The 19,411-nt window shown below is 46.0% G+C and overlaps 1 protein-coding gene across 1 annotated transcript; it reads left to right on the forward strand.

Annotated features, from left to right (window-relative positions):
- Positions 1 to 1,661: 1,661 nt before the first annotated feature.
- On the forward strand, positions 1,662 to 2,779 carry LOC125527335 (uncharacterized). Its single transcript, XM_087514257.1, has 2 exons — positions 1,662 to 2,222; positions 2,320 to 2,779. The coding sequence occupies exons 1-2, from the start codon at positions 1,752 to 1,754 to the stop codon at positions 2,506 to 2,508; spliced, it is 660 nt and encodes a 219-aa protein (XP_087370383.1). The 5' UTR covers positions 1,662 to 1,751; the 3' UTR covers positions 2,509 to 2,779.
- Positions 2,780 to 19,411: the final 16,632 nt, after the last annotated feature.

Here is a 19,411-nt window from a genome sequence, read left to right on the forward strand (position 1 = left end):
GGGCTAAAGTGGGAAGGGATCCAGCCCAAAGTGGGCTGGGGCGCCACTTCCCCCTAGGGCCCATGCGCCTAGGGTGGGGGAAACCCTAAAGGAAGAGTCCTATAAGGGGAAGGCACCTCCTAGGTGCCTTGGGGAGGAGGGATTCCTCCCTTGGCCGCCGCCCCCCTAGGAGATTGCATCTCCTAGGGCCGGCGCCCCCCCCCTAGGCCCCCTATATATAGTGGGGGGAAGGGAGGACCTCTCACCCTTGCCTTTGGTGCCTCCCTCTCCCTCTCCAACACCTCCTCCTCCTCCATAGAGCTTGGCGAAGCCCTGCCGGAGTACTGCAGCACCATCACCACCACGCCGTCGTGCTGCTGCTGGAGCCATCTTCCTCAACCTCTCCTCCCCCCTTGCTGGATCAAGAAAGAGGAGACGTTACGCTGACCATACGTGTGTTGAACGCGGAGGTGCCGTCCGTTCAGCGCTAGGATCTCCGGTGATTTGGATCACGTCGAGTACGCCTTCCTCATCCCCATTCTTTGAACGCTTCCGCGCGTGATCTACAAAGGTATGTAGATGCAATCCTATCACTCGTTGCTAGATGAACTCCTAGATGGATCTTGGTGAAACCGTAGGAAAATTTTTGTTTTCTGCAACGTTCCCCAACAATCAAGTACCGAACGTACGGCACCTCCGTGTTCAGCACACATTCAGCTCGATGATGTCCTCGCCTTCTCGATCCAGCAAGAGGGGCGAAGTAGTAGATGAGTTCCGGCAGCATGATGACGTGGTGACGGTGTTGGTGAAGAACAATCTCCGCGGGGCTTCGCCTAAGCACTACGAAAACTATGACAGAGGATAAACTAGAGGGGACGGGATAGCCGGCACACGGTTTGGTGTTTCTTGATATATCTTGGGTGCTAGCCCTGCCCCTCTATTTATATGTTGAGCCTTGGGGTCGAAACTTGGAGTAAAAGCCTCCACAAAGTCGGTTTCACCCGAAAGGCAAGAGTCCTTCTCGAACTCCAGGGTCAGACGCCAGGGTTCCCGGCGTCTGGACCCAGACGCCAGGGACCCTGGCGTCTGGCCCCTGGACTGTTTGGTATTGCTGGTAATATCATCACAACATTTTTCGTCGCCGTTTGTAGCATCCAGCCGTGCCGCTTGTAGCAAAAAAACATGTTGACGTCACTCGACTGAGACTTCGTTAAGTCTCAATCGACTGAGTTCTAGACACGCCCTTTTATTAATTAAGAGTTGCTCTTACTCATCAGCTGAACTGTTAATAAGAACCATATGTGACGAGAAAGAGAGTCACTATAAATCAGCACATTTTCATTTGGTACTAGAGATAGAGATATGGATGCTCTGTTGAAAGGAGCGGAAAGAAGAATAACTTTACTGAGTGCTGCTAAAAAATGCTCCCAGTTGTCGAATTATCGCATACTCTTTCCCAAAACAGGGGCAACAACTTGATGAGGCGAATCTTAGTAATTTTGCAGATCAAGGCTATGTATATAAAACCTGTCGGCAGCGACAAAATGATGCTCAACTGTAGTCACAAATTGAGATTTCAATAATAGAGGTGACGATGAATCATATTTGCTCTCCAATTCATCTCCACCGTCCATCGTCGCTGTCACTTACACCAATCGCCACGCTATAAATACACCCCTTCCACGGCACATTTGTGACAGCCAAGCAAGCAACCATCAACACGTACCAGTATCCAGCACACTAGCTAGCTTAGCTCACCATCTGCTCATAGAATGGCGGCCTACTACACCGGCGGCAGGCCCATGTCCTACTCCAACACCGAGGAGTCCTTCGACGGCGGCAAGACCGTGTACTCCACCACCACCGAGGAGTGCTACGATGCTGCGAAGCTCGGCCATGGTGCCGGCTACGGCCACGGTCAGAGCTATGGCAATGGCGGGACCAACATGTACTCCAACACCACTGGCGTCGACTCCAGCATGTACGGGCATGGCGGCGGCGGCGGTGGCAGGACCGTGTACACCACCACCACCGACGAGTCCTTCGACTCCATGAGGCCCGGGCATGGGCAGGGCCACGGCTACGGGCAGAACAACGGCGGGACCATGGCGTACACCACCACCACCGAGTCCTTCGGCGGAGGCGAGCAGGGCCAGGGGTACTACAAGAAGGAGGTGACGCAGCACAAGAACAGGGAGCGCGTCGGCGAGGCCGGCGCCCTCGCCGCCGGTGGCTTCGCCCTGGTGATTACTTAATTACTCTAGCTCCACATTACATACTAATACTACTCCAGTTAACACATCTAATCTTCAAGATGAATGATCCTTTCGTGTGGTACAGTACGAGGGGTATGAGGCGAAGAAGGACCCAGCGCACGCCCGGAAGCACCAGATTGAGGCCGGCCTGGCAGGGGCGGCGGCGGTTGGCGCCGGCGGCTACGCCTACCACGAGCACCGCGAGCAGAAGCAGCCCGGCTACGGCGGGAAGCAGGAGTACAGGATGCCTGTCCACAACAGCTACTGCAACTAATAAGATCGATAGAGCAACTAAGTAATCATGCATGCAACCTTCGCAACGTCGATCTATCCTATAGACACCAATAAGATCGATAGAGAATATCATGCCGCAGGCACGCATGTCTTTGCTTAAGCACTCTTAATTTCGGCGTCCCTGCAATAAGCCAGCTGCAAGCGTGCGTGCTGCCGCTCACATGTGCATCTGGTATAGTACGGTCGCCAATATGTACGCGTGTATGGATAATGTGATCTCCAAAATAATAATAATAATCAATATTAATATATACGTGTGTATGGATTATGGGGAGTGGTATATCATGCTCTCTCGCAACTATTCCCGCACATATTAGTGTATATATATAAGTGTGATCCCTCGACAACTTTAAGATTAGTACTCCCTCCAATCCATATTAGTTGTCGCTGAAAAGGATGTATCTAAATGTATTTCGGTGCTAGATTTCGTTTGAGCTACAATTAATATGAATTAGAGGGAGTAATGTTTTTGACAACAAATTTGCTAAAAGCACATCTAATTAAAACTTAGATATTACATCTATCTATCTATCTATCTATACGTATACTAACTAGAAACTCCCTGGAAATTACCATGTTAATCGTAAAATACGAGCTGTTAAACTGGTGGGCTCAAGTTATTACTATCTAGATCAACTTGTAATATCAATATATCAATAGGCGCCTGATGTCCCACCCGTATGCCTCTTTGACATAGTACCGAAAGAATATCTCCTCCACCTTCGGTTTCGTTCTCTTGCCATCGTCTCTCTCATGCTGCTCTCGCTGCCTTACCTCTTCTTGCATTAATCCCAAGCACTGCTCCCGTCATCCATTGCCTACAATCACCTCCCACAGCTTATGCCTGTTGGTGTAGCCACCACCTCCATATGCCTCTATTGTGGTCTTTCATTAAATCCTCCTTAGATCTCTCACGGTGTTTAGATTCCACGGTGTTCTCTTACTCATACCATGTGTAAGTAGATGTTATACGATGGGTTCAAACAACACAGTAGGAGCATCTCCAGCCGTTGGCCCCCCAGGGAGCGCCTAAAATCGCCGTCTGGGGGTGAGCCGGCGCAAAAAATGGGCCTGGGGGCGAGTTGGTCCCCAGCCGCCGGCCCCGAGGTGGCCCCCAGGCGCGATTAAATAAAAAAAGTATAGCAAATTTCGGCACAGTTCGGCGAAGTTCGGCTAAACACGACAAATTTCGGCCAACTTGGGCATATATTTGGACAAAGTTCGCCGATTTTCATTACATAGCAAATATATAATAAACTAATCTAAAAGAAACTTGCTGAACACCGAGTAGTCGCCGTCGTCATCGCCATCCTCGTCGTCGGCCTTCTCCTCCTTGACGAGGGCGCCCCTGCTGGACCCGGCGTCGCCATGGCGGACTGGCGGCGGCGGCGCGTCGTCGCTGTTGTCGATGACGACGACTGTTACGTCTCCGTCGTATCTACTTTTCCAAACACTTTTGCCCTTGTTTTGGACTCTAACTTGTATGATTTCAATGGAACTAACCCGGACTGACGCTGTTTTCAGCAGAATTGCCATGATGTTGTTTTATGTGTAGAAAACAAAAGTTCTCGGAATGACCTGAAACTCCACGGAATATCTTACAATAAATAATAAAAAATCTTCGCCAAAGATGAAGACCAGGGGGGCCACACCCTATCCACGAGGGTGGGGGCGCCCCCCCTAGGGCGCGCCCCCCTACCTCGTGGGCCCCCTGGAGACCTCCCGACTCCAACTCCAACTCTATATATTTGCTTCCGAGGAGAAAAAAATAAGGGAGAAGAAATCATCGCGTTTTACGATAGGGAGCCGTCGCCAAGCCCTAAAACCTCTCGGGAGGGCTAATCTGGAGTCCGTTCGGGGTTCCGGAGAGGGGGATTCGTCGTCGTCGTCATTATCAACCATCATCCATCACCAATTTCATGATGCTCACCGCCGTGCGTGAGTAATCCCATCGTAGGCTTGCTGGACAGTGATGGGTTGGATGAGATTTATCATGTAATCGAGTTAGTTTTGTTATGGTTTGATCCCTAGTATCCACTATGTTCTGAGATTGATGTTGTTATGACTTTGCTATGCTTAATGCTTGTCACTAGGGGCCAAGTGCCATGATTTCAGATCTGAACCTATTATGTTTTCATCAATATATGAGTGTTTTTGATCCTATCTTGCTAGTCTATAGTCACCTATTATGTGTTATGATCCGTTAACCCCGAAGTGACAATAATCGGGATACTTACCGGTGATGACCGTAGTTTGAGGAGTTCATGTATTCACTATGTGCTAATGCTTTGTTCCGGTTCTCTATTAAAAGGGGGCCTTAATATCCCTTAGTTTCCATTAGGACCCCGCTGCCACGGGAGGGTAGGACAAAAGATGTCATACAAGTTGTTTTCCATAAGCACGTATGACTATATTCAGAATACATGCCTACATTACATTGATGAATTGGAGCTAGTTCTGTGTCACCCTATGTTATGACTGTTACATGTTGAACCGCATCCGGCATAATTATCCATCATTGATCCGATGCCTACAAGCTTTCCATATACTGGTTTACGCTTATTTACTTTCCCGTTGCTATTGTTACAATCACTACAAAATACCAAAATCATTACTTTGATTTCGTTACTCTTTTGTTACCGTTACCATCACTATCATATTACTTTGCTACTAAACACTTTGCTGCAGATACTCAGTTTCCAGGTGTGGTTGAATTGACAACTCAGCTGCTAATACTTGATAATATTCTTTGGCTCCCCTTGTGTCGAATCAATAAATTTGGGTTGAATACTCTACCCTCGAAAACTGTTGCGATCCCCTATACTTGTGGGTTATCAATATAAATTTCTGGAGCCGTTTCCGGGGAACATAGCTCTATTCTTTGAGTCACTTGGCATTTATATCTGCTGGACACTATGAAGAACTTGAAAGACGCTAAGACAACAATTTATCCCTCAACTACGAGGGGAGGTAAGGAACTGCCATCTAGCTCTGCACTTGATTCACCTTCTGTTATGAGTAAGCTTGCGACACCTAAACCTGCTTCTGTTATTCGTTCTGATATGTCGTATGTTATTGATGATGCTACTTCTGCTATACATGATACTTATGATGAAACTACTTCTATGCTTGATACTACTGTGCCACTTGGTGATTTTCTCGAGGAACGACTTGCTAGGGCTAGAGAGATTGAAAATATTGAATCTGATTATGATGATGAAAGTGATGATGAAGAATCACTTGTTATTCCTGAGGGTTATTTATTTGATCAAGAAGCTTCTTTAGCTATTTTAGCTTGCAAAGATAGATGTGAACTCAAAAGGTTATTAGCTAAATAGAATAAGCAATCTCTAAATGCTAGGATGAAACCTGACACTGCTTTTGCTACTTCACCTATCTGTGTTACTGATAAGGATTATGAATTCTCTGTTGATCCTGATATAATTACTTTAGTTGAATCATATCCTTTTCATGGCTATGAATCTGAAACTGTTGTGGCACATCTTACTAAATTAAACGATATAGCCACCCTGTTCACTAATGATGAGAGATCTCTCTACTTTTATATCCTCAAAATATTTCCGTTCTCATTAAAGGGTGATGCTAAGATATGGTTTAATTCTCTTGATCCTAGTTGTGTGCGTAGTCCCCAGGATATGATTTATTACTTCTCTGCTAAATATTTCCCAACTCATAAGAAACAAGCTGCTTTAAAGGAAATATACAACTTTGTGCAAATTAAAGAAGAGAGTCTCCCACAAGCTTGGGGGAGGCTTCTCAAGTTACTTAATGCTTTGCCTGATCATCCTCTTAAGAAAAATGAAATAATTGATTTCTTTTATAATGGACTAACTGATGCTTTCAGAGATTACCTGGATAGTTGTGCTGGTTCTCTTTTCAGGGAAAGAACACCGGATGAAGCTGAAATCTTATTGAACAATATGTTGACAAATGAAAGTAATTGGGCACCTCCTGAGCCAGCTCCTGCTCCAATTAATGAGCCTATTCCTAAACCAACTCCGAAGAAGAGAGGTGTTCTATTTCTCAGTCCCGAAGATATGCAAGAGGCAAAGAAATCTATGAAAGAAAAAGGTATTAAAGCTGAAGATGTTAAGAATCTACCTCCTATTGAAGAAATACATGGTCTTCATTTACCGCCTGTCGAAGAAACATATGATCCTAATCCTTTATTTATTGAAGAACCTCCAGACCTCGATAACCCGACATAGGTAGTAAAGGTAAATTCTCTCTATAGATATGATAAAGCTGAAATCCCTACTACTAAAATTGCTAGTCAGTGCTTGGATGAGTTTGATAATTTTATGTTTAAGCAAGAAGACTTCAATGCTTATTTTGGTAGACAATTAAAACAAGATGCAGATATGATTAAATACTTGGGTGATTATATGGCTAATATTAGAGGTGAACTTAAACTTGTTAGCAAACATGCTTCTATGGTTACCACTCAAGTAGAACAAGTACTTAAAGCTCAAAAAGAATTGCTCGATGAGATGAATAGTAAGAAAAATGATTATGCTGTTAAAGTGGCTACTAGAACTGGTAGAATGACCCAGGAACCTTTGTATCCTAAAGGCCACCCTAAGAGAATTGAGCAAGATTCTCAGAGAAATAATATTGATGCACCTAGTTCTTCTAAAAATAAGAAAAAGAAAAATGATAGAACTGTGCAAACTTCTAGTGAACCTATTGCTGAACCACCTGATAATCCAAATGGTATATCTATGTCTGATGTTGAAACACAATATGGCAATGAACATGAACCTAATGAAAATGTTAATGATGATGTTCATAATGATGCTCAACCTAGTAATGATAATGATGTAGAAATTGAACCTGTTGTTGATCTTGATAACCCACAATCAAAGAATCAACGTTATGATAAGAAAGACTTTGTTGCTAGGAAACATGGTAAAGAAAGAGAGCCTTGGGTTCAGAAACCCATGCCTTTTCCTCCCAAACCATCCAAGAAAAAGGATGATGAGGATTTTGAGTGCTTTGCTGAAATGATTAGACCTATATTTTTGCGTATGCGATTGACTGATATGCTCAAAATGAATCATTATGCTAAGTACATGAAAGATATTGTTACAAATAAAAGAAAGATACCAGAAGCTGAAATTTCCACCATGCTTGCTAATTATACTTTTAAGGGTGGAATACCAAAGAAACTTGGAGATCCAGGAGTACCTACTATACCATGCTCCATTAAAAGAAACTATGTTAAAACTGCTTTATGTGATCTTGGAGCCGGTGTTAGTGTTATGCCTCTCTCTTTATATCGTAGACTTGACTTGAATAAGTTGACACCTACTGAAATATCTTTGCAAATGGCTGATAAATCAACTGCTATACCTATCGGTATTTGTGAGGATGTGCCTGTTGTGGTTGCAAACATTACTATTTTAACGGACTTTGTTATTCTTGATATTCCCGAGGACGATAGTATGTCTATTATTCTTGGAAGACATTTTCTTAATACTGCAGGGGCTGTTATTGATTGCAACAAAGGCAATGTCACTTTTCATGTTAATGGTAATGAGCATACGGTAAACTTTCTGAGGAAACAACCTCAAGTTCATAGTATCAATTCTATCGGAAAAAATCCATCGATTATATTTGGAGGCTTTGAATTTCCTCTTCCTACTGTCAAGAAGAAATATGATATACTTATTATTGGGATGTGCATATCCCCGTTGAGGTAACCTAGTGTTATTCAAAATTTCTCCGGCTTCATGTTAATCGGAATGAGTTTGTTAACAAGACTTGATCAACCTTGTTAGTGGATTCCTTTTGACGAGCATGAGATGGATGAAACTAGAAGCACAACCTTCTGTACCATCTCTATACTTTCTGTTATTTAGTTGAAATAAAGTAAAAATAGTATTTTTCTGTCTGTTTCCTGATTTATCCGTGCAATATAAAAATATCCCGAAAATAAAAGTCCTCAGAATGACATGCCAATTTAATATGATTTTTTGGGGAATATTTGAGGATTTATGGTGCAAAAATTACCGCGAGGGGAGCTGCCACCTGGTCACGAGGGTGGAGGGCGCGCCCCCCTGCCTCGTGGGCCCACGGTGGCCCTCCTCCACTTATTCCTGCACCCATCCTCTTCTTCTTCCTCCCACAAACACGAAAAACCAACTCAAGCATGAGTTCCAGCCCTCTTTGCTATAATTTTCGATCTCCTTGCTCAAAGCACCTCTCACAAAACTGCTTGGGGAGATTGTTCCTTGGTATGTGACTCCTCCATTGGTCCAATTAGTTTTTGTTCTAGTGCTTTATTCATTGAAAATTTTTGCTGCTTAGGTGACCCTGTTCTTGAGCTTGCATGTCAAATTTATATGGTCAAAAGTAGTTTTGATGCATGATATAGGCTCTAGGCACTTGTAGGAGTGGTTTCTATCAATATTATTGAGTTTGGTTTACTTTTATTTTGAAGTTACTAAAAATTTCAGAATTTTTCAGAAAATGATGAGGAGACTTTTGAGGGGCTCATCGAGCCAAAGCTCGAAGGAGAAGGCACCGAAGCCTAAGTATAATTTGCCTCGCACCACAGAGGTTCGGGCGTGTGAATGGCCTTCCAAGGATTTCTTAAGAGCAGTCGGGATTTATGAAGATTTTCATGAGTTGGCTCAGACTGCAGGCCTTACCGCTTTCCTCCACGACCAATGCGATCAGTATCTCTTGCTCACAAATACCTTTGCGCAAAACTTTCATTTTCATTCTAAGAACTCACCACCTACGGTGGAATTTCATTTATATGATGAGCATAAGGAGATGTTACTTTATGATTTTTGTCGGATTTGTTTAGTCCCTTTTGGGGGCAAGACAGAAGAACCACATCGTGATGATGTGGAGGGATTTATTGACACTATCACTGTAGGGAAAACAAGGAAGGTTTCCGATGCATGAATCACTAGCATACATTTTCCTGTTTTACGCTACTTTGCATTATTTGCTAGTCGTTGCTTAATTGGTCGTGGAAACTGTGGAAACCTGAGTATCCCTGATATTATTATTTTGCACCACGGCTTATACGGTGATAACTCTTTTAGTATGGGTGGCATTATTGCTAGACGGTTAAGTATGAACCATACTAAGGGTCCCATCTTTGGAGGCATTTATACTACACGCCTAGCTGCACATTTTAACATACCTATTAGGCAATATGAGAAGGAAGAAAAGGTGATGCCTCATGTTTATTTAGATTATAAAAGTATGGTAGCACATGATTTTATTATTAAGAATAGGGAAGGAGAGCTTAAATATCAATTGTTCATTAATAAACATCATCCTGAGACTATTACCTTGCCTGCTCCTTCTTTGTTTGATTTGACTGTAGGCACGTACCTTGTTCCGTTGGCGGCTATTCACGCCTACCGGAATCCTGCACCAGCCCCGGAATCGGAACCACAAGAGGAGCCTCCACGACAGTCTGTTTATTCTTGGGATCCGGAGATGGCTGTCAGCCAATGGCAGTCAAAGTCTTCTTCATCACAGTACGACCCCAACAACTATTATTATGGATATCAGTCAGGCCAGCCGTGGCCATAGGCCAACTTAGGCCAAAAGCCTAAGCTTGGGGGAGTACGTATTTCTCACCGACATTACATATATGTTCACACACACTCGTTGCTAGATGTCGGTATTAATACTTTTTCATTGTATCATCCATGCTAATTTATTTTCCTTTTTTATGCTTTCTTCTTGTGTGTTTGATAAACCTTAAGAAAAAAACCGAAAAAAATTAGTTGCAGCTTTTAATTAATTTACTTTCCATGCTTGTAGTAGTTAAATGCACCGGAGGTCCTAAAAGTTTTGTCGGGGTGTCACTTTAGTCCCAATTCTTCCAAAATGCATATTTAGGTCCTAATTCTTTAGTAAGTGGTTCACCCGAGGTCCTTTTTTCACGAACGCTCATTAACCTGCCTGCGTGGCGCGTTGACCCGCGCCACATCAACACAGGGCCCAACCGCCAAGCGAGAAACGTCCTAAAAGTTTCTGCGCAGTGTCACTTTAGTCCCACTTCTTTCAAAATGAACGTTTTGGTCCTAATTCTATAGTAAATGGTTCACCCGAGGCCCTTTTTTCGCACGAGCGGTTGCTGACCTGCTCGCATGACGAGTTGAGCCACACCATGTCAACTTATAGGCTGCTGCGGTTGCTCTTTTTTTACATAAAGCCCCTTGTTAACCCCCCTCTTGACATTTCCCAGCCCCTACCGGAATCCTCTCCCTCTCTCTCGTGCCGACACCATCCCCATGGCTGGGACGGTAAGCTCCTCGGTAGGGAAGCGTGTGACGAAGGGGAGCATTGCAGCAGCATCGTCGGCACCACCTCCTCCACAAGCTCCTATCACCTAACCTCAAATCAGAGCAAGCGGTTTAAGAAACTTAATGAAAAAGTGCAAATCGAACTAAATCAATGCCTACAGCTAGTGATTGTGGCAGAGTAGAGGAAATCACATAGCTACGGGACGATAGCGGCCAAAAAGTTAAGTCGACCTGGCATGGTTCAACGCGCAACCGAGCAGGTCAGTGAGCGATGCTGCAAAAAAGGACCTCGGGTGAACCACTTACTATAGAATTAGGACCTAAACGTGCATTTTAAAAGAAGTAGGACTAAGGTGATACTGCCCAGAAACTTTTAGGACCTCTAGTGTATTTCTCTCGCCACGCGATTGGGCCCTGTGTTGACGTGGCATGGGTCAACGCGCCACGCGGGCAGGTCAGCGAGCGCTCATGAAAAAAGGACCTCGGGTGAACCACTTACTAAATAATTAGGACCTAAAAATGCATTTTGGAAGAATTAGGACTAAAGTGACACCCCGATGAAACTTTTAGGACCTCCAGTGCATTTAACTCTAAAAAGAAAACCCAAAAATATTTCCCGTTCTTCTCTTGCTTGTTGGGAGCTTTCCCGTGTAAATAGTTTTATTTCTTTTCTTTTCTTTGGGGATCAGTAGGAGAAGACCATGATTAAATTATTGAAGTGGCTCTTATATGCATTATTGTTTATCTGACAAAAGAGCTCATATTGCTTTGACTTCTCCTGTTTATTGAATGCTCGCAGATTCCAGCTTAGTCCAATGCACGTGCACTCTTATTATTATTCACATCGTTCGGTCGTGCAAGTTAAAGGCAATTATGATGATATATGATGGACTGACTGAGATGAGAAAAGCTAGTATGAACTCGACCTCATTTGTTTTTGTAAATATGATGAGTTCATCGTTCTTGATTCAGCTTGTTATGAATAAACATGTTTGCAATGACAATTAGAGATCATAGTTGCTTGTGCCATGCTTGATTAGCTATGAGTTATAATGGTTTACCTTGCGTGCCAACATGCTATTGAGATGATTATGATGTGGTATGTTGGGGTGGTATCCTCCTTTGAATGATTTAAGTGACTTGACTTGGCACATGTTCACGCATGTAGTTGAAACAAATCAACATAGCCTTCACGATATTTATGTTCATGGTGGATTATATCCTACTCATGCTTGCATCCAATGTTTATTAATTTTAATGCTTGTACATGGCTGTTGTCGCTCTCTAGTTGGTCGCTTCCCAGTCTTTTGTTAGCCTTCACCTGTACTAAGTGGGAATACTGCTTGTGCATCCAATCCCTTAAACCCCAAAGTTATTCTAGATGAGTCCACTATACCTTCCTATATGCGGTATCTACCTGCCGTTCCAAGTAAATTTGTATGTGCCAGAATCTAAACCTTCAAATAATCATTCTGTTTTGTATGCTCGAATAGCTCATGTATCAACTAGGGCTGCCTGTATCTTCCATGCTAGGCGGGTTATTCTCAAGAGGAGTGGACTCCGCTCCTCACTCACGAGAAAATGGCTGGTCACCGGGATGCCCAGTCACATGCTTTATGCAAACTAAATCAAAATAATTGCAAAACAAAACTCCCCCTGGGGGCTGGGACTGTTGTTAGTTGGAGGCACTCATTGTTTCGAGCAAGCCATGGATTGATGTTTGTTGGTGGAGGGGGAGTAAAAACTTTATCATTCTATTTGGGAACCGCCTATAATGTGTGTAGGATGGAAGATATCGCCATATCTTGGTTGTTATGTTGACAATGAAAGTATACCGCTCAAAATATTAATTATGTCTATTTCAAAACCGAGCTCTGGCACCTCTACAAATCCCTGCTTCCCTCTGCGAAGGGCCTATCCATTTACTTTTATGTTGAGTCATCACCCTCTTATTAAAAGCACTAGCTGGAGAGCGCAGCTGTCATTTGCATTCATCACTATTAATTTATATTGGGTGTGACTATGATTGGATCTCTTTTAGCATGAATTACAATGTCTAGTCAGTCCTTGGTATTTAAAGGTGCTCTGCATTTATGTTTTGCGGTCTCAGAAAGGGCTAGTGAGATACCATCTTGTTATATCATATTATGATTGTTTTAAGAAAGTGTTGTCATCCGAGATTTATTATTATGGCTTGCTAGTTGATTATGCTATTGATATGGGTAATCATGAGACCTGAGAATTATTGCAAATGTGGTTAGTTATAATCTTTGCTGAAAACTTGAATGCTAGCTTGACATATTTACAACAACAAGAGCAAACAGAGTTTGTAAAAGTTTTTCTTTATTTCTTTCAGTTTGTCAACTGAATTGCTTGAGGACAAGCAAGGGTTTAAGCTTGGGGGAGTTGATACGTCTCCGTCGTATCTACTTTTCCAAACAATTTTGCCCTTGTTTTGAACTCTAACTTGTATGGTTTGAATGGAACTAACCCGGACTGACGCTTTTTTCAGCAGAATTGCCATGATGTTGTTTTATGTGCAGAAAACAAAAGTTCCCGGAATGACCTGAAACTCCACGGAATATCTTACAATAAATAACAAAAAATCCTCGCCAAAGATGAAGACCAGGGGGCCACACCCTGTCCACGAGGGTGGGGGGCGCCCCCCCCCCTAGGGCGCGCCCCCCTACCTCGTGGGCCCCCTGGAGACCTCCCGACTCCAACTCCAACTCTATATATTTGCTTTCGGGGAGAAAAAAAAGGGAGAAGAAATCATCGCGTTTTACGATACGGAGCCGCCGCCAAGCCCTAAAACCTCTCGGGAGGGCTGATCTGGAGTCTGTTCGGGGCTCCGAAGAGGGGGATTCGTCGCCGTCGTCATCATCAACCATCCTCCATCACCAATTTCATGATGCTCACCGCCGTGCGTGAGTAATCCCATTGTAGGCTTGCTGGACGGTGATGGGTTGGATGAGATTTATCATGTAATCGAGTTAGTTTTGTTAGGGTTTGATCCCTAGTATCCACTATGTTCTGAGATTGATGTTGCTATGACTTTGCTATGCTTAATGCTTGTCACTAGGGCCCGAGTGCCATGATTTCAGATCTGAACCTATTATGTTTTCATCAATATATGAGTGTTCTTGATCCTATCTTGCTAGTCTATAGTCACCTATTATGTGTTATGATCCATTAACCCCGAAGTAACAATAATCGGGATACTTACCGGTGATGACCGTAGTTTGAGGAGTTCATCTATTCACTATGTGCTAATGCTTTGTTCTGGTTCTCTATTAAAAGGAGGCCTTAATATCCCTTAGTTTCCATTAGGACCCCGCTGCCACGGGAGGGTAGGACAAAAGATGTCATGCAAGTTCTTTTCCATAAGCACGTATGACTATATTCAGAATACATGCCTACATTACATTGATGAATTGGAGCTAGTTCTGTGTCACCCTATGTTATGACTGTTACATGATGAACCGCATCCGGCATAATTATCCATCATTGATTCGATGCCTACGAGCTTTCCATATACTGGTTTACGCTTATTTACTTTCCCGTTGCTATTGTTACAATCACTACAAAATACCAAAAACATTACTTTGCTTTCGTTACTATTTTGTTGCCGTTACCATCACTATCATATTACTTTTCTACTAAACACTTTGCTGCAGATACTAAGTTTCCAGGTGTGGTTGAATTGACAACTCAGCTGCTAATACTTGAGAATATTCTTTGGCTCCCCTTGTGTCGAATCAATAAATTTGGGTTGAATACTCTACCCTCGAAAGCTGTTGTGATCCCCTATACTTGTGGGTTATCAACGACTCCTCCTTCATCGCGGCCCCGGCGGCGCTCCGCGAAGCGCTGCAGGGCGGCGCACTGGCGCTCCATCGCCATCTTGAGGGAGTCCTAGCGTGCCCATTCAAGGGCCGCGTCATCGTCGCGCTCGACCGCGCCGTGCTCCGTCTTCACGGCGGCGAGCCCCGGCTCTGCCTTCACCGGCGTGAGCCCCGGCTCCGTCTTTGGCTTGGCGAAGCGCGGAGGAGGAGCCGACAAGGAGGCACGCCGGCCGCCCTCGTTGATGACGATGCTGGCGCTGCGAGTGCGCCGGCTGAGCGGCGACTCCGCCGCGGGCTCGGCCTTGAGGACGAGCAGTGCCGGAGTGCCCGAGGAGTGCGAGGAAGAGCGCGAGGAGGAGGAAGAAGAGGAAGAGACGAACCTCCTTGGCGCCCATGGCCCGTCGCATCGGTGGTGCGCCTGGGCGGCCGCCCTCGCCGGAGGGTACGCCAACGGCGGGTCGTTGCTGCCCTCGAGGTGCGTCGGCACGCCCTCGAGTGTGCATCCGTGGATGCCCCACCACAGGCGGCGCCCCTCGCTGTTCTTCATGCTGGCGACCACCGCCGCGCTGTTGGTGGACGCCAGTCGCTGCTGCTGACGGCGCTCGAAGTACGCCGCCCAGGCCGGATGGTTGTCGGTGGCGTACTGGGGGAGGGAGAGTTCGGCGTCGGTGAGGGAGGCGCGCATGACGTCGACCTCCTCGGCGAAGTACCCGGGTTTGGCCACGGCGTCGGGCAGTGGGGGAATGGGCACTCCCCCGTTGCTGAGCTTCTAGCCCGTCGGCCCGGCGCGCATGTCCGGCGGCGCCGGGATGTTCGCCTAGAATAGGAGCCAAGACTCCTGTTCGCGAAGCGAGCGGCGGCCGAAGCCGTTGGCCGCTGCCTCATCTCCGGGGAAACGCTCGGCCATCGGGAGGGGAGGGAGAGCGAGGGCTCGACGGCGGCGCTCGGGAGAGGGGGGCTCGGAGGCGGCTCTCGGGAGAGGCAGGGCTCGGCGTCTAGGGCGGCGAGGGCTAAGGCTGGTGTGGCGAGGGAAGCCGCCGGCTTTATATAGCCGCGTCGCGCCCGTGTGTACGCGTGCGAGGGAGGGGAGGCGTCGGCGCCGTCCCGTGACGCGCCGCCCATGAGGAATCAATGGTAAGGCTGACCGGCGGTGGCCTTGCCATTGATTCCCCGCGGGAAACCAAGGCGTGGGTGAAAGACGACGCGCGGTGTCGCTGACGCGGCGGGCCCGCGGCTCTTTCGCGGGAAAACCGCTTTCCCCGGCGTCCCCGAGCGCCCCCTAGCGCCGGGTTCGGCCTGGGTCCGCCGGCGCTAATTTGGGCTCAGGCCGGCGAAAATCGGGCTCCTAGGGACGTGACTGGACCGATTTTTTTGCGCCGGCGCGAAAAAATCGCCTGGGGAGGCCTTTCTGGGAACACGGCTGGAGATGCTTTAAGAATGCTGACTCTTTATCGTCTTTCGGCTATTGACATTAGATTACATCTCATACCAATGGTGTGGCTTCTTCTATTTCTCTAACCAACACATACACATGCGCGTGCACTCACGAACAAATATGTGTGCCTGCGGGGACACACACAAACACACACATGAATGCGTTTCACACACACAAACACACACGTGCATGCGGTTGTGCAGCCTAACGACCCGAGTTCAATTCCTAGAATTGACAGGTGATGCACAGGGGTTTTCCCCCATTTATTGAGGATCAAGTTTGGTGTGTGGTCGAACCACTTATCAAAAAATATCTTGATACTCATTTAAAAAATTATGAGGACCATGTTTATCTTGGTACTCACACTAAAATGGCCGTATGCATCCCTAGTTTGTGCAGAGGCCGGGGAAGTGAAATTATCCCCCAATTTTTAAGGCTACACCTCCCGCGACCCTCTCCCTCTCGCGACCCCCGCGTCGCCTCCCCCGGCGGCGGCGGGGAAACCCTAGCCGCACTGCCTCGGCCCCCTCCCCACCTCGTCCTACCTCCTCGCCGCCGCATGAGGTAGCCATCGAGCAAGCTCGGGGCGCCAAGGATGGTGGCGACGGGGTCTTGGTTGCCCTGCCTCTGCGTAGGGAGTCTCGGATCTGGAGCGGCTGCTCCTTTTGGCAAGGCACGACAGGCTCCGGCGAGCAGCCGTGTGGGCGGTGGATCTGGCATCCTGGCCGTGCGGGCGGCGGGATCCTGGTGGTCGTTGGCAGCTGGCGGCGGCTTCTGCGGCGGTCGGTACGCGCGATCTGGCGCCTCCCCTCCTCCCCTGTTCGGCGTGCGGGCCAGCCTGGTCTGGCCGCGCTTCCCTTGGTCGCCAGTTCTGTGCAGGAGGCGCTGCTGGTGGCGAGGATCTAGTTTAGGAGAAATCTCTAGCCAGCCATGCCCAGCCGCGCCGACGGCGACACCTAGGGCGCCGTTCCCCTCCTTGGAGGCGTCGGTATGGACTGATCTCCTCACTTCCCCTTCCCCTAGGTCTCCCGTGCGAAAGCCGTAACTTTGTTGGGCGGCGGCGGCGCTCACGGCGCCGTTACCTCCTTGAAGGCGCCGCTTTGGGAACCTTGGGGTTGGTTGGCGCTTGTGGATGGTGGGCGACGGCGGTGGTGCGGACCTATCCTAGCATGGATCTACGTCCGTTGCTTGGATATGGACTCGCGTAGGTGGAGGTCGTCGTTTGGCATCATGGTGGCGTCCTTGGTGGAAGACCTTCCAAGGCTCGCGTAGGTGGAGGTCGTCGTTTGGCGTTGATGGTGGAGGACCTGCTAAGGTTGACACATCAATCTGCTCTGAAGATGGACTAGTGGAAGATGGCGGCGACAACACATGTGAGTGCGTCAGACCGGTTTGTTTCCCGGACCCAGTAGATGGCTGGGTCGGGGCCTCCGGCTTTAGATGTTAGGCTTAGGTGAGAGGTCTGGGTATGTGGCCCGGCTTGCACCCCTTCATCATATGAATAGGAGTAGCGACAAATATTGCCAAGATGGTGGATTCAGGCATATTGTTCTTATACTACTTTGTAAGGTCCTCGAAAATAATCAATAAAATGTCCGCATGCATCTCCCAGATGCATAGGCCAGCGGTCATCCTCCTTTTCTAAAAAATACGTGCATGTGTGCCACACACACAAGAGTTTCTTAATGATTACTCTCGTTCTTCCCAAATTTAGTGTGCATAAAAAATTTCAAAAATCAAGCTTCCAAAACTTTGACTATATTTAGACGAAAATATCTTATATCTATAGTATTAAATAAATTTCACTAGATACATGATTAAACACATATTTAAATTATATTATTTGGTATTATTTTTGTTGATATTTTTCTCAATAAACTTGGTCAAACTAAACAATGTTGGACTTTAAAGAAAAAATTATGTGCACTACATTTAGGAATAGAGAGTGTATTTTTTCAGGGCTTTTAATAATCAATTGATCATGACAGGCCTTTTGTATGTGAACTTTGGGCTGCTCCAGCTAGCCAGTAGCCTTTTTACATGGATTGTTCTAGGCTAAAGAAGAAAACATGAAACAAACTCAGGCCTTTTACGTTGGCTACTTCGGGCTACAGAAAACAACAACAAAAACAAGCCTGGAAACTTGGCCTATGTGTTATCGCAATGTACACTGCCATTAGACAAAAAAAATTGACAGAAACAAAACATTTCTCAGGCACATGATAATTAGCAAAAATCAATTATTATTGGGGTAGGATGGATGAAATCCACACAGTCGCCGAAAAACATGGCAACAAAAATAAATGAAAGAAAAATGAACTCGGTGCCCAGAAGAACAATTGCATTTTTCACTTCTTGTTTCGAAGCACAAGCTGTTTTTTTATTCTTTTTTCAGGTGGCATAGGTTGTGCTTTTCGCATAAGCAAAGTTGTGCTTCTCATGAAAACCCGGTGCCCAGAAGCACAATTGTATTTTCCAAAAAAAAAATCTTACGAAAGCACAACTATGCTATTCCTTTTCGGGAAGCACGCTCTATGCTTCTCTGTGCATCCCAAGCAAGCAAGGTTGTACTTCTCACGGAAACAAAAGCCTGTGTTTTTTCCTTTTTCAGTGGAAGAAGCACACGTTGTGCTTCCCACCGAAGCAAGGTCGCGCTTCCCATGGAAGCGAGGCGATGCTTCTCGATGAAGCAAGGTTGGAAGAACAACACATGTGCTTCTTGCAAAAAAAAGCACGGTTCTTGAAAATGCAAAATAAAACATTTTTTTGCCAAAATGTAGGAAAAACTAAGCAAAAATTGAGAAGCCAAAGAAAAGAAAAGAAACAGATAAAGCCCGAATACACATGCCGATGGTTAGGCGCGGCTTATCACCCTCCCACACCAGAAAAGGGCGGTGAAGAATGTGTGTGTGTGTGTGTGTGTGTGTGTGTGTGTGTGTGTGTGTGTGTGTGTGTGTGTGTTTTCACAGAGTTTGAGAGAAATGGAGATGAATTATGTCGACATCCAAAAAGAATAGTTTGAAGACCCTTAGATTTTTTATGGCAGCGCACGGGCACCTTCCAAAGACAAGGGTCTTCGGGTGATACCTTATGGCATTGCACGTGCACCTAACATACTAAATTTAGCTTTGCCCTTATTATTTTTTGATTCATTTATATGCATGCATATAGCCTGTAGCAACGCACGGACGTTCTACTAGTAATGTTAAAAACACTCTTATAGTATGAGACGGATGGAGTACTTAATAAAAAAAAGGCATGCTCGATCATACATTGATAGATACACGCATGATGCATCGTCCTTCG

The sequence above is a fragment of the Triticum urartu genome, chromosome 3A (assembly GCF_056163025.1).
Source record: "Triticum urartu cultivar PI428250 chromosome 3A, HENAU_Tu73, whole genome shotgun sequence".
In the NCBI taxonomy this organism is placed as follows: Eukaryota; Viridiplantae; Streptophyta; class Magnoliopsida; order Poales; family Poaceae; genus Triticum; species Triticum urartu.